General features: G+C 33.6%; 4 protein-coding genes across 4 annotated transcripts; 1 reads left to right on the forward strand and 3 right to left on the reverse strand.

Annotated features, from left to right (window-relative positions):
• Nucleotides 1-3,640: 3,640 nt before the first annotated feature.
• Nucleotides 3,641-4,339, reverse strand: LOC142618916 (pectinesterase inhibitor 4-like). The gene has a single exon (XM_075791976.1). The coding sequence runs from the start codon at nucleotides 4,337-4,339 to the stop codon at nucleotides 3,722-3,724; it is 618 nt and encodes a 205-aa protein (XP_075648091.1). The 3' UTR covers nucleotides 3,641-3,721.
• A 7,043-nt stretch (nucleotides 4,340-11,382) lies between these two features.
• Nucleotides 11,383-14,309, forward strand: LOC142620280 (UDP-glucuronate 4-epimerase 4-like). The gene is made up of 3 exons (XM_075793680.1): nucleotides 11,383-11,490; nucleotides 11,664-11,839; nucleotides 13,634-14,309. Exons 1-3 carry the CDS (start codon nucleotides 11,383-11,385, stop codon nucleotides 14,307-14,309), a joined length of 960 nt encoding a protein of 319 aa, XP_075649795.1.
• Nucleotides 14,310-16,639: 2,330 nt separating this feature from the next.
• LOC142618600 (pectinesterase inhibitor 4-like) lies at nucleotides 16,640-17,415 on the reverse strand. The gene has a single exon (XM_075791544.1). The coding sequence runs from the start codon at nucleotides 17,413-17,415 to the stop codon at nucleotides 16,813-16,815; it is 603 nt and encodes a 200-aa protein (XP_075647659.1). The 3' UTR covers nucleotides 16,640-16,812.
• A 2,086-nt stretch (nucleotides 17,416-19,501) lies between these two features.
• LOC142620281 (21 kDa protein-like) lies at nucleotides 19,502-20,150 on the reverse strand. The gene has a single exon (XM_075793681.1). The coding sequence runs from the start codon at nucleotides 20,148-20,150 to the stop codon at nucleotides 19,527-19,529; it is 624 nt and encodes a 207-aa protein (XP_075649796.1). The 3' UTR covers nucleotides 19,502-19,526.
• Nucleotides 20,151-23,266: the final 3,116 nt, after the last annotated feature.

Genomic DNA, 23,266 nt, shown 5'->3' on the forward strand with positions numbered 1-23,266 from the left:
ATAATTTGAAATGTAATTGATGTTGGACCTCCGGGTAACATCTTTGAGATCATTTCAAGTTAAAATGATGATCTTTGGTGTTGATAAGATAAGAGTACGTGTGTAATAGTTAACTTAACTATTTCTTATTCTCAAATAAAGTACTTAGGTTTAAATTCCACATATACCAAATACCAATCAATTTTTTTTTTCTTTGTGTGGATAATTTGATAATTACAACAAAAGTGAGAGGATTTACCCTTCCAATATTTTGGTTAGAAATAGTAGGAGGTGCTAACTTATTGAGTTATAAGGTTTTTGGCAAAATCAACTAATTTCTTGACTTCATAGCAAGAACAATCATCATTAAGGGCACCTCATAAATTCAAATTTTATTAAAACTATTAAAAAAGAAAAGAGTAGTGCTATCTATCATATGGGACAAATTAGCACAATCTAATTTATGGGGAGAATATCAACTCCCTTTCTCTAAGATACGTGGGTTTTTGGTTAAAAGTGAGTGAAAAGAGTATTTTGAGCTAGTAACCTTCGCTTTCTAATTATTTACTCGTAAATAATCATAATGAAAGCGCCTTAATATGAAACAGATTATCTACAAGTCATCACAAATCATTAGCGATTTAAAAAAAGACAATGACTAAAAAAAGCAATATTTATAGAGTAATCAAAGATTTAAAGTAATATTAAATTACCTAGAAGTTAGAAATCAAACCATATTCTTTAACCATTTTTTTTTATAAAAAAATAAATCTCGTTAGTCACATGTATGAATAATTTATAGTACAACACAATTTATTATATCAAAATTAGAATAAAATAGCAACATATATAAGCTGGCAAGTCTGTTTTCTTCGATAGGCAATTTAAGCTATACCTCATACCTGTACATAGAAAAAGTGAAAGGAATAGGTATCCAAGAAAAACATTTTATTTTAAAATTTAGACATGTGCATATATGATTCCTATGCATTAGACTACGGTGGTACTTTTAATTTTAGTTTTGAGGAGTGATTGGTTCTACTTTTAGGTAGATAAAATTCTAAAAGTTAATAATCTCAAAGCAAAAAGCAATATAGTTTCAACTAAATTTGTTTGATAATTTCAACAAAGATGTTTAGGGTTTAAATTTTCCACCACTAACTATCAAATTATTTTATATTAAAAAAATGTTCATCCTCTAAAAAAAATTGATGAATCACTTTGCACTTTAAAATGGCTGTACAGCTTTAGTTGTGAGACTTAAAATAGTTTCCTCTTAGTTTACTTCTAAATTCACCAAATTTTAGCATTTATTAGATTGTATTAATTTACATTTTATCCTTTCTTTTTTTATATTTTAGTTGCAACCTTTCTCCCATATATCACATGGATTTTAAGCTAGTTAATTGGTACAGATGAGAATCATGAGATCAATAATATTAACTGGAGTTATTAGGGTTTTTTTTTTTTTCTTCTTCTTTTGCTTTTCCATTTTCTTTATGAATAATGCATCTAAGAAATTAAGATTATAAATGAACCAAATCATTTATGAATGGTGTGGACTCGAGTTTTTCGTTTATTTAGCAAAACAGTCAAGCTCAAGTCTAAGTTTAGGCTTGGCAATTAAACAAACAAAGTTTATAGATAACAATATGTTTGTGAATAAACTCATGAGTAAGAAACTCAATTTAAATATAAATATGATATTATACGATTATATGTATACATGTATAAAAACATATTTATATATACTTGAAATTAGGTCATGTAAATTTGTAAGTTTATAAGATAAGATATTATTATTTGTTATTTATTAATTAAATAAATAGTCCATTTTGTAGTAAATATTATATATATATATATATATATATGTGTGTGTGTGTGTATCTTATTTACTTACATACAAAAAAAAACATTATATCTAATTTACTCAAATAATATAATTTAGTTATTGATTGTTAGCATAGATTTGTGAAGGGTAAACAGTTTAGTTGTAGTACACAGTTTTTTATACATGAAAAAAAAAGGTTAATTTGGTAACTTGTGAACAAACTTGAGTCTGCTCAATACGAAAATGAATCAAGTTTGAACATGTAATATAATTTGGTGATAAATTGAGCTCAACTAGTGTTAGATATAATACTTAATGAACTGTGGTGAATTTTTATTACTTGACTCAGCTTAGATTGTTTATAGTCTTACATGACCATACTCAAGGATCACTTATATATATATATATATATATATATATATATATATATATATATATATATATATATGTTAATTAATTCCATTATTAGTTCTCTATTTTATTTTGAGATATTTCAAAATATAGTTATTTTTATTAATTTATTTATTTTTAAAATACTAAGATTATGTTTGGAAACAGTTTTTGTTTTCTATTTTTAAAAACTTGTTTTTTAAAATATAAAGAAATTTTTTTTTTTTTTTTGTATTTTTGTATTTTTGAAACCAAAAACATGTTTGGTTAGTTGAAATTAAAAAAAAATATAGTTTTTTGAAGAAAAAAAATGAAATACTAAATTATGTTGTTATTAAGATTTGAATTTTAATACTAACTCATTAAATGAGACAAATTTATTAAATCAAATGCGTATTTTTTTTTTACTTTTGAAAACTAGAAACTGAAAATAGCCTTTTGCATGTTTTCAGTTTCTTTCACAAATTAAGTTTTGAGAACAGCTTTTGTTTTTTGTCGATTTTGAGTTGCCATACAAGTGTTTTAGTTTCAAAAATAAAAAAATTGTTTTTGAAAATAGAAAATAAGAGGAAAAAACAATAACCAAACACATCCTAAGTATTTTAACGAACATACACATAGGGAGATGGAAGAATATCTTAAAAAAATTGACAGTAATGTTTATCCAAAAGAGATATTTCAAAATATAGTCATCTTTAGAAAGTCAACAAATAGAATTTTGGTGAATTTCCTAATTTATTATCAACTTTATTTTAAAATTAATACATTGAGAAATTTTGGGGGCATAACAAAATTTCATATCATTTTTACAACACATTTTTTGAGTTGTAGTGGGTCTAGATGTAATAATATTTTATTCTATTTCATTTTGATTTATGATGGATTGATACCTTAGCTTATTGTGAGATTTTGTTACCTATGATGGGTTGAAAAAATGTAATGCATTTTTCGTATTAGAATTCCAATTAAGAAGGATGGTAAGAGCCCATTCGTTTAAGCTATTTTAAAAATGAATGTTTGTAAACATATTTAGACTCTCCTACGTATTTGAAAAATGGTGTTTTACGAGTCTTTAAAAGGTAAATTAATTTTAAAATGCAGGTTTAGGCTGCACAAACACCTAAACAAACACTCCCTAAACAGCTCACTCAAGAAATTAAATTTTCTAAATATGACCAATAATATAAGAAGGAAAGTAAATAGTTTTATTTCAAATGAGAGATTGCCAACAACAAAATAGCAAATGAACATATTTGATTACAAAAATAAACACAACAGTAAATAGGATAAAACCTATTACATACACTATTTTGCACATATGTCCGTACACTTAGGTTATTTCAAATTGAAATCATATTTTTGAATGTGAGTGAAATAATCTGTGTGTACATACTATTTCAATTTAAAATAATTTGCACGGAAGTGTGCAAAACAATGCGTATAATTATCACAACCCAAATATAACACAATAGCCAAACAATATAGGGAAAGGACAAAGCCAACAAGGCAGGGTGAATTTAATTAGTTGGGGTAAAAACGATTAATAAGAGCCAAAGCATTGCTAATTCGCTTAGAAACACTAAGAATACTATTACTGATTGTGTTCTTCACAGTGTTGCTAACAGTCATGCCAGCAAACCCATCTGTGCATGTAGTTTCATCTGTTAAAGCAGCACTGACCCAAGTCTTTATATTATCAATCTGAGCCTTCACATTAGAGCTTCCAAGCTTTTCCATTGCGGATAAAGATTGATTGAGCTGGTCAATGGAGTCCTTGACGTTCACTATGCAATCCTTAATGATTGCCACTTCACTCTTCGTCAATCCCTGGTTCTTGGATAGCTTTGATATCGTTGAGGAACAGTTTTTTGCGGCTTTTAAAGATACAGAGAGGGCAGATTTGCAAAGCTTTTGAGGGTTTGCTTCGATTTTGGAAGCGAAGGGTAAGAGGTCATTGTTGTATTCTGTTGGGTATGTGGTTGAATGGCAAGCGGTTTTGATATAGGTTTTGTAGTTTTCGGTGGTGGTGGAAGGAGTTGAGGCTAAGGTTGTATGAAAGTTTGAGAGGAATAGAAGACTTACAAGAATTGTGAGAGCATGATATGCATATGAAATTGTATAGGGCCTATAGGCTTCCATATTTGATATTTTTTTTCTCTTTCGTGTATTGATATGTGAGGAGAAGATCCCATTTATAGCCAAGTTGTCAGCTGGGGTTACTTGTATTTTGTACTTTGTACCTCTAAAGAAAGTCGCGAGTCATGTAGCACCAAAAAAAAAAAAAAAACAACTATAGTAAATTAGTAAGGAATATAAAAGAATAAAAAATGGCCAATTAAACAATACCCATACATAAATAGTTCAAAAAAAAAAAAAAAAATGGAAGGAGGAGGAACTGTACGTCATGCAAAGTTGAGAGAGATTGCACATGTTCTTGATTTAGACTATTTGATTGTAATTGGGTTACTTAAAATAAATTTCAAAAAAAGCATACTACATCTTATACAAAGCCTAACAGAAATAGGTTAGCAAGAGCTTCCTATGATTTTTATTTATTTATTTAATTTCCTTTGTTTTTTCTCTCCTAGTAAAAATCATTGTTTAATGGTTAATATTTAACCATTAGGGTACTGCAAATATATTACAAATTCTTATCAATTGATATGATATCAATTAAAAATTAATAATTTAAATACTCATTTATTATCTTGTTGAAGTAACACCAATATATTAATAACTATATACGTTTGTAATTTTTTTGAATCTTTTGTGGCAATTAACATTTGTAATAAAGTTTTTTTTTTTTTACTTTTTTTTTTTTTTAGTGTGGTAAAGAAAGTGTTAGAGACACAAATTTTATAGTAAAATATTTGCAAATTGAAATCGCATTAAATGTGATTGGTGTACTTCAACAAATAATAAACAAATGTCTTAATTATTATTTTGTGATGAGTAACACATTAGTCTGCATGCTTGTGTAGTAAAATTTAATTTATAGTATCACTTCCATCATTTATGTACGTAGTAATGTTATGAATATTATTTTTTTGGGTAAATTGCAAATTATACCGCTAAAGTTTGGGGGTGTTTGGATTTATACCCTAAGATTTTAATCTTTGGAATTTACCCCATAAAGTTTTGGGGTATTTGGATCTTACACTGACATTTCAAAATTTAGATTTTATCTCTTAAAATTTGAGAGTGTTTAGATTTTACACCCCAAATTTTGAATCTTTAAGGTGTAAAATTCAAACAACTTCAAACTTTAGGAAGTAAAATCCAAACATTCCTAAAATTTAGGAGGTAAATTCAATTTTTGAAATATTAGGGTGTAAAATCCAAACACCCTAAAACTTTAGGGGGTAAAATTTCAATTTTGAAACTTCAGGGTATAAAATCCAAATACCCTCAAACTTTAGGTGTAATTTGTAATTTACCATTTTTTTAGGGGAAATTGCATTTTACCACCATAAACTATACCTTATATTACATTTTGCACCCAAAAATGTTCAAATACACGTTGTGCACCATAAACTATAAACTTTGTTACACTTTGCACTTCGACGTTAAGTTTTTTGTTAACTTAGATGAAAATTCAAAAGAGAAATATAATTTAAGGTAGTAAAGTATAATTTACCTTTTATTTTTAAAGCATTGAAAAGAGGGGCAATTAGGTATTTTTACGTAGTACCATATTTTTCCATCAAAGTTAATAGAAAACTTAACATTGGGGTGCAAAATGTAACATAGGTCATAGTTTAACATGCAAAACGTGCATTCAAAAAGTTTAGGGTGCAAAATGTAATCAATGATATAGTTTAAGGTGGTAAAGTGTAATTTTCATTTTTTCTTTTTTAATTGTTGACATGATCTATTACGATTGGAGTAATATCACTTCATTTGGATCAATCATTGATGCTACTTTTATCATGCATTAAGCACAATAAGTCATGTCAAAAGTTGTGAAATGTAGCGGTAGGATAGCAAGTAAAGATCATCTTAAAATCTTCTAAGTGATGATATTGTTAGTGTTATATTTTTTTGGGTTAAATTGCATATTTAATTCTTAACCTTTAACATTTGTTTTAAAATAATTCTTATACATTTAAATAAGTATGAAATATAACCCTTTTTTTTTCTCAATTGGAATTGATGGCTTGCACAGCATACTTTTAACCTTAAGAATTAGCTCAACTGATATACTTAAGAACCAAGATGCTAATATTTTAAAGCATAGATATCCTTCTTTCCATAATTATGGTGCAGTTACAATATTCCCTTTTTTTTTTGTTGATAATTTGATAATTGGGTAAGGGGACATTTGAACTTTAAATATCTCAATTGGAAATACTAGCGAGAGTCAATCAGTTGAGTTACAAAAATTTTTATAATATACCACTAAAATTTAAATTTAAAACAGAATCATTTCTCCCTTTAACTATTGGCAAACATTATCCCATGCCATTAGGATTCCATCAAAATTTAATAAAAAAACATTAGGTTATAAGTATCGTGTGGGAGATCTTGAGAAATAAATAGAGAAGGTATGTCAGTTGGGTTTATTTATCACTTAAAAACGACAATTGCCACATTCTGAGGGAGGATGCAAGGTTGAATACATTGACTAATTTTTTTGGAGCTATTATTCGTCTTTTGTAGCCATTACCATTAGGGGATTTACCTATATAAAAAAAAAAGTTTCTCTTCGCTAGCGAAAGGTGGTTCCTCTCACTACGAATCACCAGTCCGTTTTCGAACAAGGGTTGTAGCAAAAAAGATTTGTGGCATTGCTGGCTTGGTAGACAAGAACACGGAGGAGGGTGACAGTATGGGTGATGGTTTTATTCGAGTACGAGTCAAGGTGGATATTTCGAAACCTTTATGCAGAGGCCGTGTGGTTTCTTTGGAGAATGGGAAGGAAATTTGGGTCTCTTTCAAGTACGAGAGGCTATCAAACTTGTGTTACTGGTGCGGCAGCCTCACACACGATGATTGAGATTGCGAGCTGTGGATTGAGAGTGGTGGCACACTACCATCTGAAGCCCAACAGTATGGTGCATGGATCAGAGTATTACCTTTCGTGTGATCAAAAAGAAGTTCAGTTTCTGTTCATGGAGTCTATAAACAAAAACCTGCAGGTCCAACTACAACGTCCACCCCGAAGCAGCCTGAAAAACCACAGGTGGTGATCCGATGAGGGGGTCCGGTGCCGGAGATTATCAGATTAGGCCAAGGGAGTATGATGTCAAATCAGGAAGGAATTAATTTCCCTAATTTTCAGGAGGCAAATCCTTTGGAATCAAGGCCTTTCCATACGGATTCACATGTGGTGACTGAAGTCAAAGCTGTTAATATGGATCAGACTAGGGGTAGTTTATCTACTAAGCTATTTGAAGAGAATTTAGAGGAGATAAATCGGGATTTGAGTAAATTTGATACGGCAACAGAATTTCAGTCGAAAAAAAACTCTCCCATGGGTAAGGAAAATAATCTAGGATCAATGACAATTAATGAGCTTTTATAAAGTCCACTCAAGCACGTGCAACCCCACATGGCAGTACCTGTGTACCATTATCTGTTCTACCCGATACTTCAATCCTTAACACAATGAATGTAGCTACTTGGAAACATCAAGTTAGGTCCACCACAGGCACGGATGTTATCATGGCAGATGTAGTGGGTGCAAAGAGGAGTGTTCATCCTACTGGGGGTCATTCGGAATTACAGAAAAAGAAGAAGACTATTTCTCGGGTTGGCAAAGGTGACAAAGAGATATTGGCGGAGGCTGGTTCCTAGCCCCGCCAGAACCAATGAGTCTTTTATGTTGGAACTGTCGGGGGCTTGGAAACCAATGTACAGAGAATCAGCTTGCAAAATTAGTGTGGGCAAAAGATCCCTCCGTCGTGTTTATAGCCGAGACATGGACGGATGAAGCTAGGCTAATTTTTTAATTCAAGATCGTTTGAAGTTTAAGCATAGATTTATTGCACCTAGGAGAAATAAATCAGGGGGTTTAGTGATGTATTGGAAAGAGGAGCTTGATTTAATAATAGAGATTTTTTCAAAGAACCATATTGATGCCACAATTTGCAAAAACAAGGAAGGGGAGTGGAGATTCACAGGTTTTTACGGAGAACCGGATACACAACTCAGACATGAAGCTTGGGTGCGTTTGAGAAATTTGAAAACACGAAGTCAAGCACCTTGGCTATGTGCGGGAGATTTTAATGAAGTTACAAAGCAATCGGAGAAATTGGGTGGTAGAACCCGCCTCATAATCAAATGCAAGATTTTTGAGATATATTGGATGAATGGGGATTTATGGACCTTGGGTTTATGGGATCAAAATTCACTTGGCATAAGCATTATGATAACTTCATAGTATGGGAGAGATTGGATAGGGCAGTGGCAACCAATGAGTGGTTTTCTATGTTTCTGGATACACAAGTTCATTATCTTGATGTTACCACTTTGGATCATAAGCCCTTGTTAATTAATCCAGATGGGATGGACTGCAAGCAATAGAGGCCTTTTCTTTTTGAGCAGATGTGGATGAGTGAACCAGGGTGTGGGGAACCAATTGAAGTTGTATGGCAGCAAGCAGGAGCTGATCCGAGAGGTGAAAAAGTGATAAGGAAGTTGATAATTGTGGGAAACGCCTGACCAAATGGAGTAAGAATTGTTTCCGAAATGTGAGAAGGGAGTTGGAACAAAAGAGGAAAAAACTAGCCCAGGCCGAGAGGCTGGCATGTAGTGGGGGTTCGGTGATATTGATGAAGAAGTTGGAGAAATAAATAACTGTACTCCTTGATAAAGAAGCACAGATGTGGGGTCAACGGGCAAAGGTGCAATGGCTGAGAGATGGGGATAGGAATATGAGGTTTTTTCATAGCAAAGCCTCACAACGAAGAAGGAAAAACTACATCAAGGGGCTGTATGATGATGATGACCAATGGTGCACTAATCCTAGCCGAGTGGATATTGTGTTGGAGTTTTATCAAGCCCTTTTCACTTCCCAAAACCCGGAGAATTTCGATGAGATTTTGGCACAAATACCTCGGGTTGTAAAAGATGAGATGAACAATGATTTGATGGTTGAGTTTAAAGCAGTTCAAGTAGAGACAGCTCTTAAGCAGATGGCTCCTCTAAAATCATCCGGACCAGATGGAATGCTACCCATTTTTTACCAACATTATTGGTCCTTGGTGGGCAATGATGTGGTTGATGACATCCTATATTTCCTAAATTCGGGTAATCTCCCTCCATCTTTGTGTCATTCATTTATAACTTTTATCCCTAAAGTTCAAAGTTCTAAATATATTTCACAATATCGCCCTATAAGTCTCAGCAATGTTTTGTATAGAATTTTTTCAAGAGTGTTGGCTAATAGGTTGAAGAAAATTCTACCCCACTTAGTGTCAGAACAACAAAGTGCTTTTGTGAAGGACAGATTGATTTCTAACAATATTATGGTGGCCTTCGAAACCCTCCATTATATGAGAAACCATAGTTCGGGGGAGACGGGGTATATGGCACTTAAATTAGACATGAGTAAGGCGTATGATAAGGTGGAGTGGTTGTATATGGAGAATTTAATGAAGAAGATGGGTTTTGGAGACACTTGGGTAAATCTGATGATGCAATGTATGTCAAAGGCTACTTATTTTGTTTTGATTAATGGGGAGCCATATGGTCACATCACACCCTTGAGGGGGCTGCGCCAAGGAGATCCTTTGTCTCCTTACTTATTCTTATTATGCACGGAAGGTTTCCATGGTTTGTTGAGAAAAGTGGAGGAGAATGGAGATATAATGGGGGTTTCTATTTGTAGAAGTGCACCAAAGCTAATACACATTCTTTTTGCAGATGACAGCCTTATTTTTTGCAGGGCAAAAATTAACGAGTGTAAGAAGCTTTTGGAGATCCTAGCCACTTATGAGCAAGCATCCAGGCAACTAAAAAATAGAGATAAAACTACTCTATTTTTTAGTAAGTCCACTTCCCATCAAATGCAAGCTTCAATTCAAGAGGCCCTTGGAGTACTCGTGGTCAAACAATGTAAGAAGTACTTGGGGTTACCAAGTTTCATAGGGCGAAAAAAGAAGGATAGTTTTGACAACATTAAGCAAAGAGTCTGGAAAAAGCTTTAAGGGTGGGAAGGCAAACTTCAATCACAAGTGGAAAGAGAAATTTTAATTAAAGCAATGGCTCAAGCAATATCTACCTACACTATGTCATGTTTCGAACTACCGGTTACTCTTTGCCATGACATTGAAGCTCTCATTCGAAGATTCTTTTGGGGGCAGCGAGGACATAGTAGAAAGGTGCATTGAGTAAGGTGGGAAGAGCTATGTAAGCCAAAGGACTAAGGAGGGATGGGTTTCAAGGATTTGTCACATTTCAATGATGCTTTGCTCGCTAAACAAATTTGGAGACTTCTACGTGATAAATCCACACTGTTTTACCGGATTTTTAAAGTGAGATTTTTTCCAATTTGTTCAATCATGGAAGCCACTTGTCCAAGTTTGGCACCCTATGTATGGAAGAGCATTATAAAAGGGAGAGATGTGATTAAATGTGGAGCAATTTGGAGAATTGGAGATGGGAAGTCAGTTCATATTTGGGGGGATAGGTGGCTGCCACACAAACATTCACCACTTGTTTTATCTCCACAGGTAGAAGGGTTGGCTGAAGCAAAAGTCCAAAGCTTGATTGATGAAGATCAAAGATGTTGGAAGACGGACTTGATTGATGGAACCTTGCTGGATTTTGAGGCAACAATGGTGAAAAGTATCCCCCTCTGCCTTACTGATCAACTGGATGAATTAATTTGGCCTCACAGTGCAAATCGGGCCTACACGGTCAAGACGGGTTATCGGTTTCCATAGACGGAGTTTCAGAACCAACAACCAGGTTAGTCCGAACCTTTGATGCTCAAGCCACTGTGGAAAGGGATATGGAGCCTCAATGTGCCAAGCAAAGTGAAGAATTTAGTTTGACGAGCTGCAAAAAACTCACTCCCCACGAAGTAGAACTTAATCAAAAGAAAGGTTTTAATTGATGATTGCTGTGATCACTGTAAAATGCAACATGAAGATACACTCCATGCTCTCTACCTCTGCCCGAAATTGGAGGAAATTTGGCTCTCGGTACAAGCATGGAACCAGTGTAGTCTACGATAAATGACAAGTTTCGTTGATCTCATGGGTTGCATTTTGCCAGAGAACAGGGGCCTGGACCTGTTTGCTATGGTAGTATGGGCTATATGGAAGAGAGGGAATGATATGAGGGTAGGAAAAAGAGGCGAAAATCTCCCAAACCTAGTGTAGCAAGCTTGCAGCAGGTTACATGATTTTTTGCTGCATAATTCTGCAGTAAAGGCACCTGTGGGAAGACCTCCAACTCAGTGGCAGCCCCTAGCGCACCAACAGTACAAGATTAACTTTGATGGGCACTTTTCAAGGCTGAAAACCAGGCCGAAATAGGGGTGGTAATTAGAGACAGCAAGGGGCAGGTGATGGTGTCTTTGGCGCAGCGAATCCCATTACCCAATACAGCTATTGAAGTTGAGGCCTTGGCAGCTCGACATGCAATGGAGTTGGCGTTGGAAACCGGCCTCAATAAGGGAGTGTTTGGAGGGTGATTCACTGATCCTCATGAACGCTCCAAAGTCAAACTCTCACAGCCTTGCACAATTTGGTCACATTATCAATGATATACAGTATTTAGCCTCTCAATTCTCCATTATTTCCTTTTCTCATGTAAGGAGGCATTGTAATACTGTAGCTCACTCGCTTGTGAGGCGGTCAATTTCTTTTTCTTCATTACAAGTCTGAATGGAAGATGTACGTACCACCAGAGATTGCAGATGTACTTGAGGCTGATTTTCATAGCCTTAGTTGAATAAAAGTCTTATGATGTGGATTCTCAAAAAAAAAAAAAATTATAATAATATTAAATTAGATCTTCAATCTCGAACCTATAACAAAATTTTAAGATTTAAATAGCTTTTGTCTTCCTCTCTTTGGTTGGAAACTCATTATAAAACTCATAGAATTATACTCTGAAATGGCGGCCCCCATTTTTATATGGGTAAAAAAAAAATCACACAAATTAGTTAAAAAATTAGGGTGTCGTTTGTTACGGTTTAGTAATTTATAACTAAGTTAATTTTTTTTTTTTTTTTTTTGAGAAGGCTAAGTTAATCTATTTTCCTAAGTACAGCTTTATAAAATTTTACTGCTTAGTTTTTTGTTACAGTTTATATTCAAATTTAACTTATTTGCACCCCCTAAAATAAAATATGCCAAACTCACAAAGCAAAAAAACCCCACTCCTAATCGCATACAACATACTTCGTATAAAACTAAAAAGCCTATAAAGTGACAATATTATAAAGTGACAAATTACACAAAATTTCTCATAACCGTTTGACTTGGAATTTTGTGATTACTATGTAATAAAAATGATGTTAGTGATCAATTTAAGTAACTGTTTTGCTTCAAATCACATGTCAAGTTAATTACAATTGTAAAAAATATTATGTCTCTAATATTACCCATAAAATAGAACTTTGTGTCCCCGAGGAATAAAAAATGAGGGAGAGCAAGTATATGGTTTCATTCTTATTAGCATTTGAGAGTATTGATGAGAGCCAAACCATTGCTAGTCTGCTTGGCAAGATTCTATATATAGTTATATACTTCCATATCTTGTTTTCACTGTCACATTATTCACCTTCTTCTTCACCTGCTTCTTATTAGATTTTTAGTTAAGAAGGATAGTAAATAGTTCACTTAAGAAATTAGCTTTTCTAAACAGGAGTGGAGTTTGAGATTTTTTGTTTGTTGAGCCAAATTGTGGTACTAATATATTATACAAAAGTCAAGACAAACCATCACTCATGCATAAACACACATATACATAAACTTTAATATTTTAATACTAGAGTATATATGTCATAATTTATAAAATATATTGTATACAAAAATGTCAACTTTGATATATGAATATTCAAGAGAATTTTTACGAGAATTTATCACCTTTTAAACTCCAATGAATATATACAAGTTATCTAGTTTGATATTATACATATATATATATAAAACGAAATTGAGAAAACGAAAATTATCTTGTCTTTTTTAACTACTAATCAATTGAAATTTTTTTATTTTTTTGAAAGCATACTGACTAACTCAAATATTTGGGGTTCAACTCTTATTTTTATAATTAAAATTTTAAAGTTTTTAATAATTATAACTAAAATAAAAGAAATTTTTTAAAATTTTGGGGGCCTGCAGCTTTCCTGTAGCTCCGCCATTGTTTCTAAATATGATCAATAATATATGTAGGCACGAGGAAAGAAAATATGTAGTTTTATCTCAAATGGGAGATGGTCAACAACAAAATAGCAAATGAAAATTGTTAATAAAGCACAACCCATGATATATATTCATATACTGTCGTGTGGGCTTCGTCTAGTTCTGTCTATGGTTTAAACACCAAATTGCCGTTCTCAGAAGAAGACCGTACTGACCAACCAGCAAGTCTCTATGCTGCTACAAAGAAAGCTGACGAAGAAATAGCACACAGTTATAATCATATCTACGGGCTTTCATTAACGGGGTTGAGATTTTTCACTGTGTACGGACCATGGGGGAGACCAGACATGGCATACTTTGAATTCACTAAGAATATATTGAAAGGGAAAAACATAACTGTGTTTCAAGGGCCTGGAGGTATTTCTGTAGGCAGAGATTTTACGTACATTGATGATGTTGTGAAGGGTTGCATAGCTGCATTGGATACCGCTGGGAAAAGCATTGGGAGGGAAGGAAAAAGAAAGGGTTTAAAGGCGCCTTTAAGAGTTTTCAATATTGGGAATACTTCGCCGGAGAGTGTTGAGAAGCTTGTGGGGATTTTGGAGAGGTTGTTGAAGAAAAAAGCGATGAGGGATGTACAAGAAATGCCTAAGAATGGAGATGTGATGTTTACACATGCTAATATAAGCTTGGCAACAAGGGAGCTTGGGTATAAGCCTACTACAGATTTGGAGACCGGGTTGAAGAAATTTGTGGAGTGGTATGTTGATTGGATCCAAAAAGATTAGATAGGGTTCTTTAGGTACTATTGATTAGGTTTATTATTTAAATTCAAATACAGTATTGTATTGACGACACTTTTTATATTGTATTTGTCAATGCAACTGTGTTTTTTGAATCTAATTGAGAAGTCTAAGTTATAGTTCTTAAAGAATCCGTAAAATTGTAATTTTTTTAATTTTAATTTTTTTGGTAGTTGAATATTTGGGGGTCGGGGATTTGAACCTTGTACCTACCTTTTTCAAAAAAAATTTAGGTTTTCTTTATGTGTGGTAGGTTCTTTTGGATTGTATTTTTATTGAAAATTTTTAATAACAATTTTTATTGAATTTGATGTTAGAGTTTCTTGGATTTATGGAGTTGTTGGAAAAACCTATGTTTGTGTAAAACCAGGAATTTATGTTGTTCACCGGTTCTAATATAGTTCTTTCTCCGGTAAATTAAACACTGATATTGGCAGATATAAATTACGTTTTTATGCTGGCTATATCTGTAGCATTGGTGCATAAGGAATGCAGTAGTATATGGCCACTCAAAATTGGTTTGTGAATCTTACAGATTCAAAGAATGCCATAGTGGACAATCACCAATGACATTAATCGGCTTTAGTTCTATATATGGTTTGCGGTGTATAAGTTTGTTTTTATACTACAAAGTATGTTTAAAGCTGTTTGATAATATTAATTTCCTATATTAGCATTTTTAGCATTTTAAAACGTATATAGCAGATCCACTCTTACTCTTGCCTTTATTTGAGTATTAATTGGACATTGCAGATAGTCTTGGACACTAAAGTTCCATAGCCATTTGTCATGTCCACAATCATATTGCATTAGATGCTGTTTTTTCAAACTTGCTTACAGGAGTTGTGATGGAACATTTTATGTTGTCTAATGTTATAATGTATCAATTAAGATTATTACCATTTAATAAACGTGATGACAGTAGAAGATCATCAGAGTTAATGGAATGATTTCTTCTACAAGCAGCCAAGGTGACTTTGGCATTGACTCTCTCTTGCAATGTAGCCCAAAGTCGTTCAATCCACTTCGGTGCACTTAAGAATTGGAACAACACCACATTAATCAACCTGAACGTGACATAGTTTCAAATGGTGAAACCATTTTTTCCCCCCAACAAATGACTGAGGAAGCTCTGATAAAACAACCAATTGTCACCACATCAATTTCTTCCAAGAGAAAGAAGATCTTAACTTAATAACAAATGGACAAAGTTTAGCTTTAAAACTTTTTATTGGATGTGAATTTTGATAAATTCATCATTGGATTATGTGCCCTTTTGTTTGCACTTTCAGATAGCAAAAGACACTTTTTACTTCAAAGTTCAAAATACTAGATGTTTGGTGGGTATTAAAAGCTGCTTTAGCAAGAAAGTTGTTTTTTCAAAAAGTGCAAGACCCCCAAAAAGTTAAAGGACCTTCAGCCACTTCAACTTTCAAGAATTGTTAATTCAATTACCAAATTGCCCACTTGTTTTTATTAAAAACCCAACTTTACCCTTTTGAAACCTCAGCCAGAACAGATAACACCATATTCAATAAGACAAAAACATCATTAAAATAGTGATATTGATATTATTAAAAATAGATAACATTATTAAAGTAAGACTGATAACATACTTGGTTTAAAATTTTTAGAATAATAAATAATCAATGCTAAAAAAACTAACATTATTAAAATAATACCAATAATAGTAATAGTAATAACAAATAATTACGACAATAATATATTTATTATTAAGTAGTTTTTTTCTTTGAGTAAGTATTATGAAGTAGTTGATTTAAAAATGAAATAAACTCCCTTATATATACATTGTTCTTTTTGGTAATTTACTACTCAAATCACCACTTTTATAAGTGCTAGCCAAATATTCAAATTTTTCAAAAAATATTTTTTAACAGCTTTTACCAAATACTCCGCTTTTTCAAAAAGCCCAATTTCATACTGCACTTTTTGAAAACCCCACTTTTCCCAAAAACTCGGTTTCAAAAAGCTGAACCAAACTCACCCTACATCTTCTTCTTATATACTTCATGCTTGCAAAATTTCTAGAAAATTAAAAATAAATAGCTATGTCATCAGGAAATTGTTTAAATTACAACTTTTTATAGTTTAAAGTTATGCGTAAAATATAAGCTTATAGCCTAAAGCTATAACTAGTTTTGTAGTAATATTTATTTTATTAAATAAGGTTGTAACCTAAAGTTATAACCAGTTTTGTAATTAAATTTTGTTCCTAACAAATTGTCATTTAAACATCTCAACTACAGGCAACTGCAGAAACAAACCCCAAAATCCCTCTTCACTGATGTCTTTTGATTCAAGAAAATGCAGGAAAAACACATACTGCTTTAACACGACAAAGTTAATCGAGCTTGGGGTATGTTCCAAGACAACATAAACTATACTGAACACAATAGCCGAAATGAAAGAAGACAAGAGCCAAATAATAGAGGGAAAGGACAAGCCAATAAGGCCAGTTGAAGTTTAATTAGTAGGGGTATAAACTATTAATAAGAGACAAAGCATTGCTAGTTGGCGTAGCAACACTAAGAATACTCTTCCTGATTGTGTTCTTCACAGTCTTGCTAACACTCATACCATCAAATCCATCCGTGCATGTATTTTCATCTGTTAAAGCAGCACTGACCCATGTCTTTATATCATAAATCTGAGCCTTCACATTAGATCTTCCAAGATGACCCATTTCGTTCAAAGATTGTTTGAGCTCGTCAACGGAGTCCTTGATGTTCTCTATGCAATCCTTAATGATTGCCACTTCACTATGCGTCAAACCCTTGTTCTTGGATAACTTTGATATCGTTGAGGAACAGTTTTTTGCGGCTTTTATGGATATAGAGAGGCCAGTGTTGCAAAGCTTTTGACGGTTTGCTTTTATTTTGGAAGCGAAGGGTAAGAGGGCATTGTTGCATTCTTTTGGGTATGTGGTTGAATTGCAAGCGGTTTTGATATAGGTTTTGTATTTTTCGGTGGTGGTGGAACTAGTTGAGGCTAAGGATGTATGAAAGTTTGAGAGGAATAGAAGAGTTAGAAGAATTGGGAGAGCATGATATGAAGTTGTATAGTCTTCCATATTTCTCTCTTTAGTGCATTGATATGTGTGAGAAGATCCTAATATATAGACAAGTTGTTGTTATTAGCTGGGGTTACTTGTACTCTGCAACTCTTTTTTGAAAGTCTTGATTCTTGTAGCAGTAGCACCCCCAAAAATAATTGAAAATTATAGTAAATAATAAAAAGGGTCCAATTCACAAGTGTTTTAGTGCATTAATTAGTTGAGGTTATTTTTTTAATTGTAATTGATCCACTTATTTGAGAGGAGTCGTATAAACATATATTTATTTGTTTGTTTTTATTAATTGTAGTAACTAGACTTATTAGATTTATTTTTGACGGATATATATATGCATCCGTCAACAGAAGTAAAGAATAATAAAACTATATATATTTTAAAAATCAGAAATATATAATTAAAAAAAAATTGGAAGGAGGAACTGTACGCCATGGAAAGGTGAGAGGGATTGCACATGATCTTGATTTAGACTCTTTGATTGTAGATTGGATCACTTAAAATAAAAAACTAAAAAAAATGTAAAGAAAAGCATATTGGGTCTTTTACATATCCTAAGAGTCAGAGTTATCGGTTAGCCAGATCAGGTACCTATAATTCTTCTTATTTCATTTGTTTTTTCTCTCGTTGCAAGAAGCCAAGAACCACTTTTGAAAACACTATAAGAAAACACAATTTTAGCGTCAAGTAGTTGGAGGCTTCATTTTCCATTAATCAATTAGTTTTTTTTTTTTTTAGAGAGACATTAATCAATTAGTTGATGCAGAAGATGGGCACAAACCCAATATAAAGAGGGCCATTAGGAGTTTTTATATTATTTTATGGGTCAAAGGATAGTTACAATTCCAATAAATGTGTATTCACTTATCTTACATAAATAATAGGTCTTATCATATAGATTTTTTTTAAAAAAATAGTCTCATTATAAATTTAAATAGTCTTCACACCGCTAGATTTCCATCAAATTTAGCAAATAATATAGAAAAAAAAAAGTGCCTAATAGAATTTTGAATTTTCTATTAAATTTTAGAGAGGTTCTAAAGACCAAGCATGCAGTGCTTATTACCAATTATTAGTAGGGATTATTAGAGGGAGACAATAATTTTATTTTTTAAAGAATTGTGCCAAACTCAATTTGCTTGATAAGAAAACAACAGTTCTCACATTAATTGCGAGAATGATCTCGTGGTCCATTAGGTTACTAGTGTCGTGCGGGAGATCTTGAGAAATAAATACAGCAGGTATGAGGTATGTCAGTTTAGGTTCCTTTATCACTTTTCTCTCAAAAAAGAGTCAGGTTCATTTATCACTTTTTTTCTTTTTTTGAGGGGGAGGTTCATTTATCACTTAAAAATGACAATTGCCACATTTCTGAGCGAGGATGCAAGGAATTGAATACATTGAGTGAACTTTTTGGACCTATTATTCGTCTTTTGTAGCCATTAGGGGGATGCACTCACCTATATAAAACTATGGATACAATTTTTAGCATAAAATTATAATTCAAGGATCTATAAGTTTTAATATTATTAGATGAGATCTTCAACCTCGAATATATAACAAAATTTTCAAATTTAAAACAGCTTTTGTCTTCCACTTTTTCCGTTGGAAACTTGTTATAAAATTCATAGAATTATGCTCTGAAAGGGCGGCCCCATTTTTTTATGATAAACAAAATTATGACAAATTAGTTCAAAAACATTAGTGTGTCGTACGTTTGTTATGGTTTAATAATTTATACACTAAGTTAATTTATTTTCCTAAGTACAACTTTATAAAATTTTACCACCTAGTTTTTGTTGCAGTTTATAGTCAAATACAACTTATTTTAACCTCACTAAAAAAAAAAAAAAACCAAACTCACTACTAGTAAAAAAAAAAGAAAAGAAAAAGCACTCCGAACCAAATACAATTCTTAAAGCCTATAAAGTGACAAAGTGTTTAAGGACCCAATATTTTATAACTTTTAACTTGAAATTTGTGATTGGTATATAATAAAAGTGACCGTTAGATTTAGGTAAGTATTTTGCTCTTAATCACAACATTTCATTGTAAGAAAAAAAAAAAAGTTTAAGACAAAATGAGGGGGAACAAGTATATGAGTTGCATTCATTTTAGTATTTGAGACCATTGATGAGAGCCAAAGCATTGCTAGTCAGCTGGGCAAGATTCAATATATACTCGCTAATCGTGTTTTTCACCATCGCATTATTCACATTCTTCGCACTCAAACCATCAGTGCATGTAGTCTCGTCCGTTAATGCAGCACTCACCCAAGTCTTTACACTAGCTACTCGAAATTCCACATCTGGACCACTAAGTTGGCCCATCTCATTTAGAGAATCTTGGAGCTCGGATATTGAACCCTTCACATTGTCAATGCAATCCTCAATTACAGCCACTTCAATACTTGACAATCCTGCTAGTTTAGAGATATTTGATACCATTGTGGATGTGTTTTTGGCTGAATTTAGGGCTATAGTGAGGGCAGTGGTGCAAAGTGTTTGTGGGTTTGTTTGGATTTGGGAGGCATAGGGGGAGAGAGACTTGTAACAAAGTTGTGGGTATAGTGTTGAATTACATGCTGTTTTGATGTAAATTTGATATGTTTGGGTTGAAGAAGTAGCGGTGGTGGCTAAGCATATTTGTGGGGTTGTGATGAATAAGAGGATAGTGAGAAGAAATGAGAGAAAATGGCATGAGTATGAACATGGGGTTGTGAAATTGTGAGCTTCCATCTTTCTATTCTTTGAATTGCGGTTGTGAATGTTAGGAAGAACTAAAAAGACCAATTTATAGCCCAATTGTATGGTGGATTGAATTATGGTTTTGGACCCCACTTTGAATAATAGAGAATCATTGGGTAAATAAAACAAAATATTGGAGAAGAGAGCCTAAAACATGCAACATGAGATAGCATCGGCATGTTAGCATTTGAATTCTTTAGTTTGAAATTTGGATTGCATTAGCATTATTCGAACTGATAAAGATAAGTATAAGCTAAAAAGTCCTGCAAATATCATGAGCAAGGGAGGTGGTTTAGCAGCTAATAATTTTATAATTTATGGACAATACCAAAGTAAATTAACAAATAACATAGAGACATGTGTTCAATAAATCTAGGAGCACAATTTTCGCCTTAACTTATTGAAATGGTTGATTGTGAGTAGTAAACAATCATATTTTTTTAAAATTTATTTATGAACTTACGACTTTTTCCCCTACCAATCATAATTAACCACTTTTGCAAGGAAGAGCAAAAGTTGTGTTTATAGACTTATGGGTAAGTGCTTGAATAGTATTGGCCAAGCGTTGATTAGTCTCCGCATGTTTGTCTGTCCACTACAACATTAATCACCTTAGTTCTACTGAAGATGGTGTTTGAATATTTTACCTGTGTGTGGTATAGTTAGTTAAATAATAAAGTCCCAAATTAGATATTAATGACAAGAGTAATTGGTTCACATAACATAATTGCCAATTAGCTAGATATTTTATACTCTTTAGCTTGAGATTTTGAGTCAAATGACGTTTCTATATGTCATGTTAGGTATTAAACCTTCAAATAACTGAGAAATTATTGTGTACTCTCGGAGTACTATAAATATGTACTCCCTCCTTTTACATGCATGGTGGGTTTCACTAATTAAATTCATGGTAGGACTCACAATTTATGTGAGAGGAGAGAGTACACATTTATGGTACGCTGGGAATACCTAATAATTTTCCCAAATAACTTGAAACATTATTGTAAGGACACAATTCAAATTCCCAAACCACGACTGGGAGGAAATGAGCTTGAAACGCCTTTCTTCACAATGAATTTGTAGAGGATAGGTTTGTAATCTAGATTTCAAGGAAGGCTTAGACAATTACAAAAAGAACGGGTTTTGGGCCCAATGGAACAAAACAAAGAATCGTTTGCAAAGAGTAAGACTGAGAATTCTTCCTCGGACTGTTTCCGAGGATAGTTTATAATAGTATTTCTCAAGTTTGGATACAAATATTGATTATCATACACTTTTTCTTTCTCAAAAAGCCTCCCCCCTTCTTCGTATGCCTTCCCTTCTGTTTATACTCATCTTCTTCTCTTCATCATCTTCCACTTTATGGTTGCAATCCTGATTTTCGGATACTTGTCCCATCCATTCTTCCCTAAAGCCCGCTGGGATTAGGGACCAAGTTCCAAGCTCTATGCTCAGGTCACATCCTTCCATCTATCCAGTCAGCGTATAAATTACAGAGCTTTTAATGTATGGGCGGTGGTAGCAGCTTTACTTTAGACATTCCACCGCTCTTTCTATTGTCCTCCACGTATACTGTGTATCCTCGGCTTAACATTCCGAGGACAAATCTACTCCTTGGACGTTTTGGGACATTTAAATACTCCACGATCATTTTGATGTTTTCGGATTTGGGTTTCTAGCCCAAAAGACTTCGTTGGGCCGTCCTTCATAAATTACTGGGCCCAATACCCCTACAATAGCCCCTCGAGATTCTTTATTTTTTTTCACCTTGGGAGGAAAATAGGATCTCGACTTAAAAGACCTTTTTACCCTGCAGAATCCTGGAATACTGCTGACGGAAATAACTTCTGAATTACCCATCGCGTGTTCCCGATGCGTCGGTATGCGAAACGCCCCCGAATTAATTATTGGCGCTTCTATGTCCCCCACGTTTCATTGATATGACACATATCCAACGGTCGAGAGCGATTCCTGTGTTGAGGCGGGAATTCGCCCGCTTCAAAACACCTTTTGACATATAAATACTAATTTCCTTCAAAATTCTTCACACTACAGAAACCTCATAACGTACCTGCCACACTTTCCATCTCCCCGTACTCTTTCTTTCTATCAAGTACCCTGTCCGAGGTGACGTGCTTTCTTCCTTTTTTTAAAAGTAAGTTCTTCAATACTCTTTCCCCTCCTTATCAGCTTTTTGTTTCTTTTGTTTCTTTTCCTTCCCATCTTCTCTTTTTCACTGTATCTTTCATCCTCGGCGTAGTTAGTTTTCTTCACACCCCCCCTTTTTTCAAAAGAAAATGGGTAGATTTGCATCCCTGGTGGATTCAAACGAGAAAATAGAGCAGTTTAAGGTTAAGTACAAAATTTCTTCGGATGCATTCATTAGGTACTGTAACGAGGAAGAATATTATACAAAAAGAAAAACGGGGGAAGTTGTAATCCCGATGATTGCGTTCATCGAAGGGGGAATGAAAATCCCCATGGGAACTGTGACTAGGGATTATCTTAGGGCTTTTAGATTGGCTCCCACCCAGTGCGCCCCAAATGTCTTTAGGATCCTAGGTTCCATAGATGCCTTAAATGAGAAGATGAACCTAGGGCTCACTCACCACGACGTGAACTGGGTTTATAACCTCCATTACCTAAGCAAAAAAGACGAATATTACCTAAAGTCTAGATACCCCGAAGTTAGGCTAATTCAATGTCTGCCTGAATCAAATAAGGGCCTAAAAAACGACTTCCTAATTGTATCAGGAAATTGGCACGACGGCCTCCCCTGTCCGACAAGGGAAGGGACTCCAGGTGAAGTTTCTTTTACATACTATTATATTTCGTCTTTTTACTTATTCTTACCCACTTTTACTTGGATAACTCTGCAGATCCACACGCAGCGGATCGTCATCCTAATCTTGTTGATTTCGGGCGGTTGGATAGGATCCTACAAGCTGAGATCTTCGTGCATACTGACGGCCAACTCCGTGCGGCTCATCTGATCCTCGGCTATACTCCGATATCTAAAGCTTTTCAGGCGCCGAAGTGTGTGATTAAAGCCCACGATCCTCGTCTTCCTCGAATTAGTGTTGCCGTTGAGGGTTTCTTGCTACCGG

The sequence above is a fragment of the Castanea sativa genome, chromosome 12, assembly GCF_040712315.1.
Source record: "Castanea sativa cultivar Marrone di Chiusa Pesio chromosome 12, ASM4071231v1".
Classification (NCBI taxonomy): domain Eukaryota; kingdom Viridiplantae; phylum Streptophyta; class Magnoliopsida; order Fagales; family Fagaceae; genus Castanea; species Castanea sativa.